The sequence below is a fragment of the Bactrocera oleae genome, chromosome 5 (genome assembly GCF_042242935.1).
Source record: "Bactrocera oleae isolate idBacOlea1 chromosome 5, idBacOlea1, whole genome shotgun sequence".
Lineage (NCBI taxonomy): Eukaryota > Metazoa > Arthropoda > Insecta > Diptera > Tephritidae > Bactrocera > Bactrocera oleae.
In genome coordinates, this window is record NC_091539.1 from 25653922 (window position 1) to 25669835 (window position 15914).

Below are 15914 nucleotides of genomic sequence, written 5' to 3' on the forward strand. Positions count from 1 at the left end.
GTTGATGAGCAGCTGCACTTGTTGGTGGAATATTTGAAAGCTGCACAGGTTTATTAAGTTTTGTAGACTTGACGTAATGCATATAACGAAGATGATCGAGACTTTTCACAGATTTCGGAGCATTATAGACTGCCAATAAGGTTTGAGTTCCACTCTCTAATAATCTCTGGGCCGAACAATTTTCTTCCTCAAATGCTGCAGCTAGTTCATCCAAATTGGTCAGTTTCTCAAAAACTTTTAAAAATGTTTTCTTCCCTTTTTAAAAAGCGCAGAAGTTGTGTCACATCCACTTAATGCGTGCAGAAATAAAATATGTGTTTTGGAATGAGGATAATTATCAAAACTTTTAGTCGAGTATATCTCCGTTTTTACATTGCCTTTCCCAACTTTTTTGAAGAAAATTTCTTGTTCGTAAGACAGTGTACGCCCAATTAAAATGATGAGTAAATCAATATCTTGTCCTATTATTTACAAATTTACAGATTTTAAAGAAGATGCACTTAATTATTTTCTAATTAAAATGTCATTAGTGTTCATGGGAATATAATTATAGTAAGATTTAAGTTTTTCCCTTCATTATTTTTTAATTTTAGGAAACGGTGATCAGTATTATTGAATAGATAAAGATTTAAGGCATGAAGAAAATGATAAAATGTAATATAACTAGCAAACCTGGCGAACCCCGTTTCGCCACCAGATGGCTTTGTTTTATGTAATATTTCGTTTGGTGATTAAAAGATGAAGAACATTTTTTTTTTGTTTTATATTTGGAAAGGAAAAATTTTATTTCATTTGAAATGAAAAATGAAGTGTTATTTAGTTGAACTTCTCTAAGTAAATGAAAGTGGATCCAAAGTAAAAACTGAATCGAAGCGTTATACGTGTCCGCAAATTATCCGTTTCATTGAAGTGCTCTTTGGAAAACCACATTTTTTGTTTTTTGGTCTGACGTTAACACAAACAAAGCGGATGGTTTCCCAACTCGTGAACACGCAACGTATAACTGCCCATGTGAAAAACAATGATTTTCTAAATTTATCCCGCAAACACTAAGCGATTGGCCATGCGACTTGTTAATTGTCATTGCGAACGCAAGGCGAACTGGAAATTGCAATCGTTTGAAGTCAAACGGAAGATCAGTCGAAATATATACATTTTCACCTGCGTACTTTCCGTTAATAATGGTTGCTTCAATCAAATTCGGCATAAGTCTTTTTACCGAAAATCGAGTACCGTTGCAAAGTCGCGGCGGATTCAAATTACGCAATATCATAATAACTGTACCAACTTTGAGTTGCAAGTTATATGGTGGAAATCCTGGTAACTCCAGAGAGTTCAAAAACTCCGTTGGATAATTTACTACATCATCGGGATTTGTTATGGAATCAACGGAATTGTATGTCACCAAATCGCCAGCAATTTTTGATTGAATGGTGAAACTCAGTGCCTGTGCATCATTATTCTTTGCGGCAAGAATTGCTCGTTGACTTAACCAAGCATAATTCTGATAATTCGCACTAATGGTTTGGAAAACATTTTCAAAAATAGCTAATTGAGAGTCTACAAATCGGCAAAAGTCGTTGGTAAGAGTAATTAATCCAGATGTCGCATCAACTCTGACTTTTCCATTTCCAACAGCTAACAATTGTTTGGAAAATTGTGCAGCAATTCGATCATTTTGAAGTTGAACTCTCATATTAGTGGTCCATAAAGGTGATGCCTTCAGGCAAGCATTCAATTCATCTGCAGCCGTTCCACGGGGAATTACTGGCAACGTCTGCCTGTCAACAATAATTGCAGCAACATCATTAACGGTGGGTGCATTGAATCTTCGCACATGTTTACCTGTTGGGGTACAATCAGCATTTTGACAAATTTGTGCGTATCCGATGGCATTCGTTCCAATGCTGTTTTGAACATATTAACCACAGCATTATTAGCGTGAAAAAATGCTTGCAACTGTTCAATAATTCGTCTCTTTAACTGTTGTGTTCCCTGTATATTGCACCGCTCATTCAGCTGATCGACCATCGACGAAATGAAATATATTTGCAGAAATTTATGCGGTTCATCTGGTGTTGGCACCATTGAACCATGCAAATGATATATTTGTCCTTGTATCTGTAATTGCAAACAATCATTTGTTGAAGAATACGGTGTAACTTATGATCGTGTGATGGTGTTTTTTTTTGTCATGCGAAAGCAGTTATTGTATTCAAGGATGTGTTGAAGAAAATGGCTGGAATCGGGATCACTTCCATCGAACAATGGTTTCAGTGGCTGTGGTGGTGTAAGTAATGGATCCAGTTTGACTTTTCCACTTGCGCAGCACAATCCAGCCGTTTCTCTTTTGAACTTTAACGCATTGCAATATCGGCATATAGTCGTCATTGGTCCAATATCTAAGTTTGCATCATCACTGTAGTTCGCAGTGGGATCAGATTGGAATGCCAAGCGATTGTATGATGCCAATGATCTTCGTGTGCTCACGCGTTGTCTCAATCACACGTGTTGCTGGCTTGCATGCTTGTGCGGCGGCCGATGTTGGCACGTCGTCCTCTAGGCATTTTGGGCTATGGATAGAGTGGTGAATTTAACCTCAAATGCACGCTCCACATAATTTATACAGTTCAACTTACCACCTTAAAGACAAATGCCTGTTGTTGAAATTGAATAAAAATTTGCACAATACACGTGATTGATTTGATGGTTTCCAATTGAAATGTTAGTTCCAATTGTAATGAACGAATAACTTATTTTTCACAATTTCACAGTGAACACAATACCGGTTTGTCACATGAAATTAATTGAGCAGAGAACAATGAGTAGCTGTCAAACAATGTATCACGCACCGGCGCCATCTACTTAAAATATTGGTTTGTAGTACATGCTATGTATCAGAGATGGCGCTGTAGTGAAAAAAGATTTTCCCGCCTTTCTGTTAAAATATTTCCTGAATTTCCTTTGCTATAAACCTCACGGAGCCCGAGACCTTTCCAACGAATACAAAACCGTGGAAATCGGTTCGTGCGTTCTGGAGTTATAGCGTCAGGAAGGAAAACCCGACTTATTTTTATATAATAGATAGTTAATAAAAATTGACAAATATTTATAATCATTGATTTATCGATAGTTCATCAACTATATATGGCGCGTTTTTGATCGGAGGAACCGGTTGACCTGAAGTGATGCTGTGACCGCGCGCTCTAAGGCCTCTATCTCGAAAACGGTTCACCGTATGAAAAAAATTTGTAGAGAATTTTGTATTCTACAATATTGATAATAAATACCAATAGCAAAAAACCCATAGGAAATGAGATATTTACAAAAAAAGGGCAAAAAACCGATTTTTGTGACCTTTGACCTTGAAATTTAATAGTTGCGTACACCCTACCATATGTAGGTTTTGAGACAACTTTTAGGGTGTCAATATACAAGTATTTACAGACTTACAGCTGGGTATCTGAATTCCGAGATTCTAACCTAATTTAAGCTTAAATGACTGGACTAAGCTTGGAAGCATGTTAGTAATTATATTATAAATTTTTCCAGTTCACCCCTAAACAGCGCAAATTTGAAAAGAGCCACGGGTTTAGTTGGAACAAAAAATCCCGAAGCGTGAAGCCCCGAAAATTGCCAAGAAGAACCATGCTGATCAAAGGCATTAAAAGCTTTAACTCTACATAGCGAAAATCAAAGTAGGGGACTACTATCCATAGCAGTCGTCTCTATCGAACATCGAGGAGAAATGTTTAAACTTAGGTCCTTAATAGACCAAGGATTACAACAATAATTTAGAGCGTCTAGGTCACAAAAATGACTAAAACTGCCAAAAAAGCTAGCTATTTTAAAATCACGAGAATGGGCGGAAGAGTAATTCAAAACTCAAATAAAATCGGCCCCATTACCCTAATTTCCCCCAAAGCGGATAAGCGCATTCACGCAGAAGCTATAGTCTTACCGCAATTAACAAATATGCTGCCAAGCTATCATATAAATAGGAAGCATTGACAAAAGGTTTCACACCTAAAGCTAGCAGATCCCAACTGCAACACTCCCTCTCAAATATATCTTCTATTAGGCAGCGATCTCATACCACAGATAATACTCAAAGATATTGAGAAATTTTCAAACACACTTCTGGCACAAAATACTATCTTTGTTAGGATCATAAATGGTTTAGTTATAGAACCAGTTACTACCATGATAACTCAAGTTGAGAAAATCTCAAATAAATACCTCAATTCACAATTGACGGAATTTTGGGAAGAACTCCCTCCCATACCACTACCACTAAAGCAACAATTTCACAAAACACTCGCCTTAGGCCATTCTCGCACCTCTGCAATACGGCAGTTTCAAAGTATGGAAAAAACCTACTTAAAAAGTGAGCTCAAACTATAGCTGCAAAACTACCAAAAGTCGCACCACTCAATAGTTTAAAATAATAATATTGATAGTATCGATACTTTTTCCCTTTGAAATCTCCTTATTTTTCGCTCGTTCAAATTAAAAAAACTTGGCTTTGTACACATCATTTTTATGAAATTAACTTTGGATTTATTGAGAAAACAAAACATCAACAATAACGGAAAAACAAAAAAATTAATAAAGCTACATATACAATTTTTCATAATAGACGGCTTTGAGAGCTGACAAGTTAAAAAAAGATAGCTTGTTTTTATAAGTACACTAATGCAATGTAACATGAGATCAAGTAATTTATATATACTTATAATACGTTTTAGTAGAGTTCATCAATCCACTTGTATAATTCTCATAAAAATAAATGAACCCCCAGTCTGACCAATATGGGTCGGCTTCACAAAATTTACTGCACTACCCATTCCTATGAACGTAATCGTTGGCGAGGGTCACTTCCGCAAGGTGATCGCTGCTGCTACCGCTCGCTTCATACCGGCTGGAAAAATCGAGGAATCCCGTACCAACTTCCCAGTCAAAGCAGATGTTTTTGCCAACGGGCGCGACACCTTACTTTATGCCGCTCCCTGTGATCCCCAAATAAGGGATCTCAATTTTCAGATTCGGCAAATTGTAAACCAACATATGCGGACAAAATTTGTTGAGCATCTGAAGTCCTGCAACCTCTCAACCGGTGTAAGTAAGCTTTAGACTACTGTCAAGGCCTTGTTTAATCCGAGGAAACATGACAACCGGGTTGAAATTCAATTCGATGGCCGTGCCTCCCCGGAACCGAAGAATTGCACAAGCTATGTCAGCCGGCAATTCATACTGCACCCTTCGACAGAAAAGACCAAACGATGGCTGCGCAAAATGCTAAATGACTGCGAGCCACTTACTTTCACCGATGGGGAGGTTCAGAGTGTCATCACCAAGGCAAAATCGTCTAAGTCCATTGGCCTTGATGAAATAAATATGCTGATGCCAAAACATCTAGACTCGACGGGAGTAAGCTATCACACTCTTCAAATATCCGATGTGTGGAAACTCGGAAGAGTGGGGAGTCTTATCGTCTGATAACTCTCCTTTCCCTAGTAGCAGACCATCAGCATGGCTTCCGAAAAGTGCACATCACCACTACAGCACTTAGCGTCATAAACGCCCAGATAGTTCATGCCCGAAATCGAAAGCCACCCTGTGAGTGGGCGATCATCGTAGCGTTGGACATGTCAAAAGCTTTTGACACAGTCAATCATACAACGCTACTTGAAGACATCGAACAATCCACGCTCAATCGATCTGAAGGGGTCGCCTAAGAACTACCTAAGCGGTCGGCATTCATCCGTATTGTTTCGAGGTCAAAATTCCAAGCTGAGAGGAGTTAAACAGGGGATATCGCAGAGTGGTGTCCTCTTCCCGCTACTGTTTTACTTCTATATCTCGAAACTCCCCCAACCACTCGAGGAATTTCCATGACCTCGTACGCTGATAACTGTATGATATTGACATCGGGCAATGGAATCGATGGCATGTGTTTAAATGACTATAAACTCCCCTTCCAACTACACCGCTTCTTCAGGGTAAATAATGTCACACCCTAATACAACACACCTCACCTTGGAACACAACACGCACTCACAACATAAACGACCACACTGCACACGATGTCAGCACAGAAGTTACCACCATACACGATGACACCCCACACAATCAACAAAAAGAGGGATTGGATCTTCAATTCAACACATTCGAAATAATTCCGATCTCTTTGCGCAACGTAAATGTATGAAATCGCTATCTCCGCTACCAACCGTCAAAACTTTCTGAGTTTAAAATCGTGGTATTAATCTTTATCAAAAAAAGTGTTAAACCAATAAAAAATTTGTGAAAATTAACATTTAATAAAAAAGGTAAATTTAAACCTTAAAAAAGGCGTTTTGTGGAAAAAATGGAAGAAATAATGTCATTGGTGAGTGCTAACATTATAGCATAATTATTCAGCATGTGCTCAAAAGTAAATGGCTATCTCTCCAAAAAGCTTAACACTCTAAATCCACAGCGACCATATTCACAAACTGGACAAAGGAGTACGGACTGGATCTTAACATTACCCTCGATGGCGTTCAAATTCCGACCGTCAATAACCCTAAAATTATCCCTATCAGTGTACTCGAAATCAAACCACCACCCATCGAAGACGAAAAGATCGAGTGGCCACGAGAAACTAGAGTGACTCTTGCGCAACTTTGTTCTGGATACTGTTGCAGGATCGACCCTGACATACAAAGTATATGTCCATCATGCAATAGGTGTCCGGGTTACGGGTAACCACCTCTTTGCATTCCCAATGAACCCCACTCATCTAACACCTTTCTCACTATGGTCTAACACCGTTGAAATAGCTGTTTCCCGCGATCAGATCGCAGCAGACCAGCCGTCCGGGTCAGTACCGAAGGCCAGCTGCCCCTCCTCCGAGGCAAAATGAGCCATCGACGCGGCCTCAGCAGCATCACAAGTCGACACCACCCAACTATCAAAACGGACTGACTGAAAACCAGAGGGCCTTCTTTTCGTTTTAAATTCCGAATTGGCAACACAGCGTCCGTCGCAGCATCACCATTTTCCTTTTAATTATTTATTTAATTGTTTTTAATCGTACTTTGCGGCATTCCGAATTTTATGATGTTAATTTATTAAATTTATTATAATATTAAGGAAGAAACCAGCATTTATTTATAACAATTTCTTGGTTCCTTCTTTTTAAAGTAATTTTATCCAAAGTTAAGTGCGCGGTATGTGGCGAGTGAAGGTAGTCCAAATAGTCAGTATGTAAGCTCATTCCCAACTTGGAGATAACAAAAAATTGCGTCAATTCAAATTAAAAAATGTAAAAACAAGTAAGGAAGGGCTAAGTTCGGATGTAACCGAACATTTTATACTCTCGCAATATGAAATGGTATACTCGTTTTAGATTTCTTTGTGGATCTTGCCGCCTTGTTTTATGTTGACCGATATTTTCGGTAAAAAGTTAACTATAGACAATGGGGTCCACATATTCAGTACTAGGGGCTTGAACAGTTTTGATTCAATTTAGATAATTTTTGGTCACAATATTATTCACGCAAAGTTTTACGCCGACACATCATTGTTGCTTGATTTGCATACTGGAAAGTGAAAAAATTATTTTATTAATTAAAAATGATGTTATATGGGAATAGGCGTGGTTGTAATCCGATTTCGCCCATTTTCGTACCATAACCTAGAAATATGAGAAGAATATTACGTACCGAATTTGGTTGAAATCAGTAAAGTAGATCCCAAGATATGGGGTTTCACCTAAAAGTGGGCGATGCAACGCCCACTATCTAATTTTTTGAACGTGGTTCCTATAAAATCTTCTTATACCATCCCAAAGATAAAATTTAATGTCTCTGTCTTGTTTAGTGCTTGATTTATCGCGCTTTTAGTAATTTTTAACAATTAATTGTCACCCGATTTCACCCATTTTCACACCGTCGATAGAGATGCTAAAAACAATTTTTTTCAGTGAATTTGGTTATTATAGCTTCAGTGGTATAGGAGATATGCACATTCAACTTAATAGGGGTAGGGACCACGCCCACTTTTAAAAAACATTTAAACCGCAGATTCCCGTCCCTAATGGGATCCTGTATACCAAATAAGAATCTTGTATCTTATTTTGGAGCTTAGTTATGACGCCCATCTGCAGTACTAACCGTCTTACGGTACCAAGAAACATGTGTACCAAGTTTCATAAAGATATCTAAATTTTTAGTCAAGTTACATCTTGCACAGACGGACGGACGGACTGACATTCACCCGGATTTCAACTTGTCTCTTTATCATGTTCATTTATATATATAACCCTATATCTAACTCAATTTATGTTAGGTGATACAAACAACCGTTAGGTGAACAAAACTATTACACTCTGTAGCAACAAGTTGCGAGAGTATGAAAATATATAATATGATATCATTCATTTTTTGTGTTTTTATATAGCTCCACTTGCTATGTCTTCGACACAAGTTAACCGTTCTCGAGAAATATACTAGCGAATGCTTATTATTTTATCTGGTGATTTTAATACAGATTTTAAGAAAGAGAATCAGGTCAACTTTTTGAATACTCACGAGAAGTAATTTACATTGAAAAGAAATATGATAGAAATATACTACAAGATATGGTACTCCGATCGATGTAGTTTTTACTAGATACATTGTAAATGTAATTTTTTTTATTTATTTTAGTTACTATAAAATATTAGTTACATATATTACTAATAGAATAATTTAAGTTCAAAATAATTCAACGACTTAAATATATATTGTTCTTAGTTTTTAACATGTGCAAATCAGCTCAATAATTGTATTAATTTTTGTTTTTTTTTTTGTATTCTGTGCTTTATACGCAAAGTGAAATTAAAATTTATTGTGATATATCTTGTCAACCATTACCAATTTGTTTATTAATTATTGGGTGAAAAAAAGGCGCGAATTAAAAGCCATAAATCAAAAAATTTTCCGAACATTTGCAACTGAATGCCTGAAACCTTTCCTATGCGCTTTAAGCTTTTTTATATGAATAGGGCTTATGGACATTGGTATTCAGACTTGAATTAAAATTAATGAAGTTTCCTAAAAAAAAAGTGTATATTTTTTTCTTGTATTTTGTTCGTATTTGTATACTAATTGCATTCAACTTATTCTCTCAGGAACCCTTATAACTAGAAATGAAATTTCTGAGAAAACAGACCGCCGAGAATCAACTACGTCGGTAATTCGAATAACATTGGCATCAATGGATGAATATAATATATTACTGCAAAATGGACTAAACTTTTACGATGCGACCTTTTTCCCAACAGAAGCAAATCTTCAAATGAAGGATGCAAAAATTGACTATAAAAGACGGTATATATATCAACTCATTTAAAAAAGGCTCTCGTATTAATATGTAACAAAATATTTGTTTCAAATGTTCAACTGTTTTCATTTTACAAAATTTTGTTTATTTATTCTGACAATCTTTTGGTAAATGAGTTGCTTAATATAAAAAACATGAGAAATTTGGAAAATGCATATGTATCTTATTATTTTAGAATTTTCGATGGAAATAAGAGTAGCCGAGTTCGTGAATTGCTTCCTGTTTTCGATGCCACCGGATTTTGTAAATTGCCACCACCATCAAGTAAACTTATTAAGCCAACAAGAATCATCAAATAATGTCTTCCAATAAAAATACTGCACTACTAAATGATTTACGAAACGCATTTAACACATGATATTAATTCCTAAAAATCTTTTTAATTCTTTCTTCTTTTCTAATCAAAGAATAAATTTTGAAATATATATGCAATATTCATAAAGTTTAATTTTTTTTTGCTAATAGTAAGTATACATCCATCATACATAGTGAAAAAATATGGACTGTTAATATGTGCAAGTATATATGTAAGTGTGGCAGTAACCATAACCATATTATACAATTCATATATTTTATTTAAACCCTACACTCAATGTAATTAAATTAACCATTAAATGTATTTATAATTCTAAAACTAAGGATTAAATAATTTTACGTTCTAAGTATGAGTTAAACCAGTTTGTCAGTGTAGGCAAAATTGTACATTGAATTTCTAATCATTGATCAGGATGACGAGGCGAGTTGAATTCCGAGTGCCTGTCGGTCTGTCCGTCCGTAACTTGAGCAAAAATAGAGATATCATGATGAAACTTGCTACACATGTTCCTCAGCGCCCAAGGTTGGTTGGTACTGTAGATGGGCAATAATTTTTAAGGCACCAAATATGTGGACCCCAGTGCATAGGGCTAGTTTTTTTCATCGAACGTATCGGTCAATCAGTAAGGTCTAGTATTGAAATTCCTGGCAAAATTGGTTTGTGATGACAAAACTGGATAAAATCGGGTCAATACTTTCCTTAGCCTTCATATACCTAATATAAATATTTTAGAACTTCTTGTTGACTTTATACCTCATTTATCGACCAATATGCAAGGAATCTTTATGAAATTCAGAAAAATTAGATATCCGCTTTCCCAAAATGAATGAAACCAGGAATATACAGATTTTCAAAATCCGCTTGATTTTATATCTTATACGAATATAGTATTATTTAATCTGTGAGGCTTCTAACTGAAATTCAGAAAGTACCTCTTGCTGGTAATATTATGTCGTTATACCAAAACTGGATCAAATTGGGCAAAAATATTTCCTAGCTTCCATATACCTCATATAAGAAAATTGATAAGAATTATATAAAATTGCAAACTACCGGTTGGATATATTGGTTATTATGTAAAATATCTTAGCAAAATTAAGTAAAAGTATAATTGGCTACAGTATTGTTTAATGCCAAAAATGTACGGTATCACCCCACGAATCAACCCAGCTATACTAAATATAATGATTTTCATTTATTAAATATAGTCCTTTTGATTGAGTTTATATCACATATCTCTTTTGAGTTAATAATGTTGATCTAAAATTAATATTTCGCCATAACTCAGCACTAAATTAAGATATAAAACTGTAATTTGTCACAAGTGATCGCAGGAGCAAAGGGCACAATTGGCTAAAAAATTTGATAAATGGGCGTGGTCCCGCTCTCTAAGAGGTGTAGTGTAGAAACTTCCTAAGCCACGTAAGATACTATGATCAAATACAGTTAGGACAAATCCCTTAAGCACTTCTATCGGCACTGCAAAAATTCATGAAATCGGATGATAACCTTGTCCACTGAACAGTTCTTTTAAAAACGACTAAAAGCGCGATAAATCAATAAATACCCCAGAAGTATTAGATTTTACCCCGAGATAGCACGAGAGCGCTTTATAGGAGCTGGGGTCAAAATAAGACAATAAGCTCGGAACTGCCCACATTTAGGTGGAAATACATATATCAGAACCTACTAGACCGATATTGACCAAATTTTTATTGTGATAGTGTGATTTTTAGTGCGAAAAAGATCGAATTAAACCAGTCCTACTTCCTATATAACATAACTTTACATTTTTTTTTGATTTTTACACTTTCCAGTGTACATATCAAGTACAAACGAGTATATAAAAAATAGTGCTTTAAAGGGTTGCCATGACAAGTTTAAATATTGTAAAAATTGGATCATAACTGTTCAAGCCTCAAGTGCATATGGCTGACTTTTTACCAAGAATTACGGTCAATGTGTGTCATATAAATAAAATTCGAAGATTATCCTTTTCGCATAACCGTATATTTCTATGTCAAAAATGTATCTTAGTGAAAACTAGAGAGCGTGTTTTACTAATAACGGTGGATCTTCCGGTTGGCCTTATACCATATATTTGAATTACCCCCACTCCCGTTTTCGTTTTTCTAACAAACCTCAGTCGTTCAGTGTGTGAGTCACATACATATGTATATATTTATAACATTTCTGGAACATATGCCCTCAAGTATACCTGAGCAATATCCAAATTAATGCAATCAGCCCCTCCCTTTCTCTGCCCTCAATATTACATTAATTATTTCCGCTTTCCACCTGACCTGACCTTACCACCGGTTGGTCAAAATGTGTGATATTTTAATGAAATTAAATGGACAAGTTTCCTTGAATATTATGTAGTTTACCACTAAAAACCAATATAAGTTAATAGAATGCCCAATTTGATTGTTATCCATTCACGATTGCGTCGAATAATGACTGTTGAATCAGAGAACTTAAAACAACCATTTACGTTCTCTGGTACAATAACTTCTCATAATTTGGATACGCCAGGATCGGCTCTTTTGTTACTAATAACTTAATAGTTTCTATGGCTCTTCTTTATCTGAACTATTCACCACATTGTCTTTCTTCGTGCAATTTGTCAAGGGTTATGTTATTTTTGAAAATTTTTGAATAAATTTACGGTAAAATCCCGCTAAACCCAAACATTGTTTTATTTCCTTTTCCGTTTTGGGAATTGGATAATTTAAAATTGCCAGAACTTGATTTGGATTTTGTTTTATGCCAGTAAGGGTAATAACATCGCCAAGAAACTCGGTTTCTTGTTTTAAAAATTCACTTTTGTCCGGCTGTACTTTTAGATTCGCTTCAGCTAATCTTTGAAACACTTAATCGAAAGATTCGGTGTGCTCCTTCATAGATGTACTGAAAACTAAATAAAAGCCATGCAATCTTTCCCAATTAGACCTTCCAAAACTGTATTAATAGGCCTTTGGAAAGTAGTAGCCATTTTGAGTTAAAAAAGCGGGTTTTTGTTTATCTATAGGATCCATTTCGATTTGGTGGAATCCTTGCGCCAAATCAATTGTCGTGATATATAAACATTTACCTAACTTGTCCAGAATGACGTCCATATTTGGAATCGGGTACTTGTCATCCACAGTGATATTATTTAACTTGCACCACCCAAATCGGTGCAGAATATGGAGAAGTACTGTGGCAAATTATTTTTTGAAGTGAAGTTCTTTCCGCTCGTTGAGCTGTAATTCCAGTATCGAATGAAACAAAAAAGCGAAAGGAAATGTTAATGTTAATAGTAATGCAGAGAATGTTAATAAATAGAAAAGGGGCAAATGTTAGCTGCGCTATTATTAAAAGCGAACATCGAAAATGCGCCAATTCGAAAATTAAATTACACCACGTCGAAAAGGACCGCTTTCCCCTTTATAAGTGAACTCAACAACTACACCACTCTAAGAAGGTACCAAGCAAATTTTAACCAGAGAACTTAAATGAACGAGAAGGTGCAGGTTCGACAGCGAACAATTTGTAGGAATTTATCAAGGAGTTCACCACACATGCACGAGAAACAAATAACATTTCTCGCTTTTATAACAGCGGTGAATCTGTAAACATACGCTCTCTTAACATAACCAAACGGCGAATATTGAAGAGAATATAATGTGTATATATGCAAAACTGGGAATATTGATATGTCATTTGAAATTTGAAATATATTCCCTTTTATTGAACTATTATTATACTCTCGCAACCTGTTGCTACAGAGTATAATAGTTTTGTTCACCTAACGGTTGTTTGTATCACCTAAAATTAATCGAGTTAGATATAGGGTTATATATATATAAATGATCAGGATGAAGAGACGAGTTGAAATCCGGGTGACTGTCTGTCCGTCCGTCCGTCTGTCCGTCCGTCCGTGCAAGCTCTAACTTGAGTAAAAATTGAGATATCTTTATGAAACTTGGTAGACATGTTTCATGGTACCGTGAGACGGTTGGTATTGCAGATGGGCGTAATCGGACCACTGCCACGCCCACAAAACGCCATTAATCAAAAACAAATAACTTGCCATAACTAAGCTCCGCAATAAGATACAAGACTGTTATTTGGTACACAGGATCACATTAGGGAGGGGCATCTGCAGTTAAAATTTTTTTTTTAAAAGTGGGCGTGGTCCCGCCTCTAATAGGTTTAATGTGCATATCTCCTAAACCGCTAATGCTATAATAACAAAATTCACTGGAAGCAAATGTTTTTAGCACTTCTATTGACGGTGTGAAAATAGTTGAAATCGGATGGCAACTCCGCCCACTCCCCATATAACGGTACTGTTAAAAACTACTAAAAGCGCGATAAATCAAGCACTAAACACGCCAGAGACATTAAATTTTATCTCTGAGATGGTATAAAATGACTTTATAGGAACCGCGTTCAAAATTTGACAGTGGGCGTGGCACAGCCCACTTTTAGGTGAAAACCCATATCTTGAGATCTGCTCAACCGATTTCAACCAAATTCGGTGCATAACGTTCTTTTCATGTTTCTATATCATAGTGCGAAAATGGGCGAAATCAGACTACAACCACGCTTACTTCCCATGTAACACCATTTTCAATTCCATCTGATTCTTTCACATTCCACTATGCAAATCAGGTAAAAATGATTATATCGGGGTAAAACTTTGCGTGAATAATGCAATTAAAGTATGCCACCTTGCGGCCAAAAATTGTCTAAATCGAACCAAAACTGTTCAAACCCCTAAGTACTAAATATGTGGACCCCAGTGCCTATAGTTGACCTTCTACCGAAAATATCAGTCAATCCACAAAGAAATCTCAAACGAGTATACCATTTGACCTTGCGAGAGTATAAAATGTTCGGTTACATCCGAACTTAGCCCTTCCTTACTTGTTTATTATTATTTTTTAATTATTTTATGTTAATTCATTTTTACTTTATTGTGAATTATTAATAATAATTTAAATTTTATTTTGATATATTTCTTAAAATAATTCATGTACTTGATAGCATTATGGAGTCACAAAAGTACAGAATTGTGTTTTGCCGTCGGCATTTCACATTCATGCTTCAATTTTTCTTTTCAAATGCATGTGTAAAAGTAATTATGTACGTAAATATGTACTTACATATATTATGACATACATATATTATGTCGTTTGCACATTTGTATGTATATATGTACACTTATTACTTCATGTGAAATCTCCGTATCCACGTTTTTTGCTTTTATGTCAAAGAGTCATTCTGTCGAAGGACTGACGCGACGACAAAGCGTCCCAACACTGTGTTGTTGGTAGAAAATCCGAGATGTGCCGAAAGATAAACGAACACTCACCGATTCTCATCGCTTCCCTTGCCGCTCTAAAAGCTTTGCCCACAAATCATTGTAAATGTGTATGTTTATATATGAGCATGCATATGTATATATTGACGCAGATTTTTTATAAAATCTCATTTCTGTTAAATAACAGCAAAACTATACAGAAAGTGGTGAACTCCTTGATCTCAAATTTTCAGCCAACCAGTCAAGCATCATACAAAATTAAATTTGCACCTTCTCATTGTTTTAAGTTCTCTGGGTTGACCGTGTCAACGGAGATTTCACATGAAGTAATGAGTGTTCATATCTACATACATATGTATGTTGTTTGTAGACAAATTTACAAATATTTTTACACATGATATGAAAATGCCGACGGCAAAACACAATTCTGTACTTTTATGACTCCATAATGGTGTCAAGCACTTGAATTATTTTAAGAAATATATCAAAATATGTTTAAATTATTATTAATAACTCACAAGAAAGTAAAAATGAATTAACATAAAAAAATTTAAAAATAATAATAAATAATAGTTCAATAAAAGGGAATATGTTTCAAATAGCATATCAATATTCCCAGTTTGGCATACATATATATTCTCTTCAATATTCGCCGTTTGGTTATGTTAAGAGAGCGTATGTTTACAGATTCACCGCTGTTATAAAAGCGAGAAATGTTATTTGTTTCTCGTGCATGTGAGGTGAACTCCTTGATAAAATCCTACAAATTGTTCGCTGTCGAACCTGCACCTTCTCGTTGTTTTAAGTTCTCTGGTTGAACGATCGCACGCAAGAAGGGGTCAGGGGCACACTGCCACATAATTATATCAGATATATATTTTATTTATCGAATTTATTTTAAAAACGATTATAGGTATG

At 35.7% G+C, this 15914-nt stretch overlaps 1 protein-coding gene and 1 long non-coding RNA gene across 3 annotated transcripts in view; one reads left to right on the forward strand and one right to left on the reverse strand.

The window, feature by feature from the left end:
* Positions 1-9803, forward strand: part of LOC106624428 (uncharacterized) — a 157165-nt gene extending 147362 nt beyond the window's left edge. For both annotated transcript variants that reach the window (XM_036376786.2, XM_070110806.1), the window contains exons 5-6: positions 9158-9356; positions 9545-9803. In XM_036376786.2, the coding sequence (XP_036232679.1) occupies positions 9158-9356; positions 9545-9668 (323 nt within the window). In that variant the 3' untranslated portion in view covers positions 9669-9803. The remainder of the gene's footprint in view (positions 1-9157; positions 9357-9544) is intronic.
* On the reverse strand, positions 1698-2906 carry LOC138857623 (uncharacterized). Its single transcript, XR_011396787.1, has 2 exons — positions 2640-2906; positions 1698-2573 (listed from the first exon to the last, which is right to left on the reverse strand). It is a non-coding gene; the product is annotated as an uncharacterized lncRNA (long non-coding RNA).
* Positions 9804-15914: the final 6111 nt, after the last annotated feature.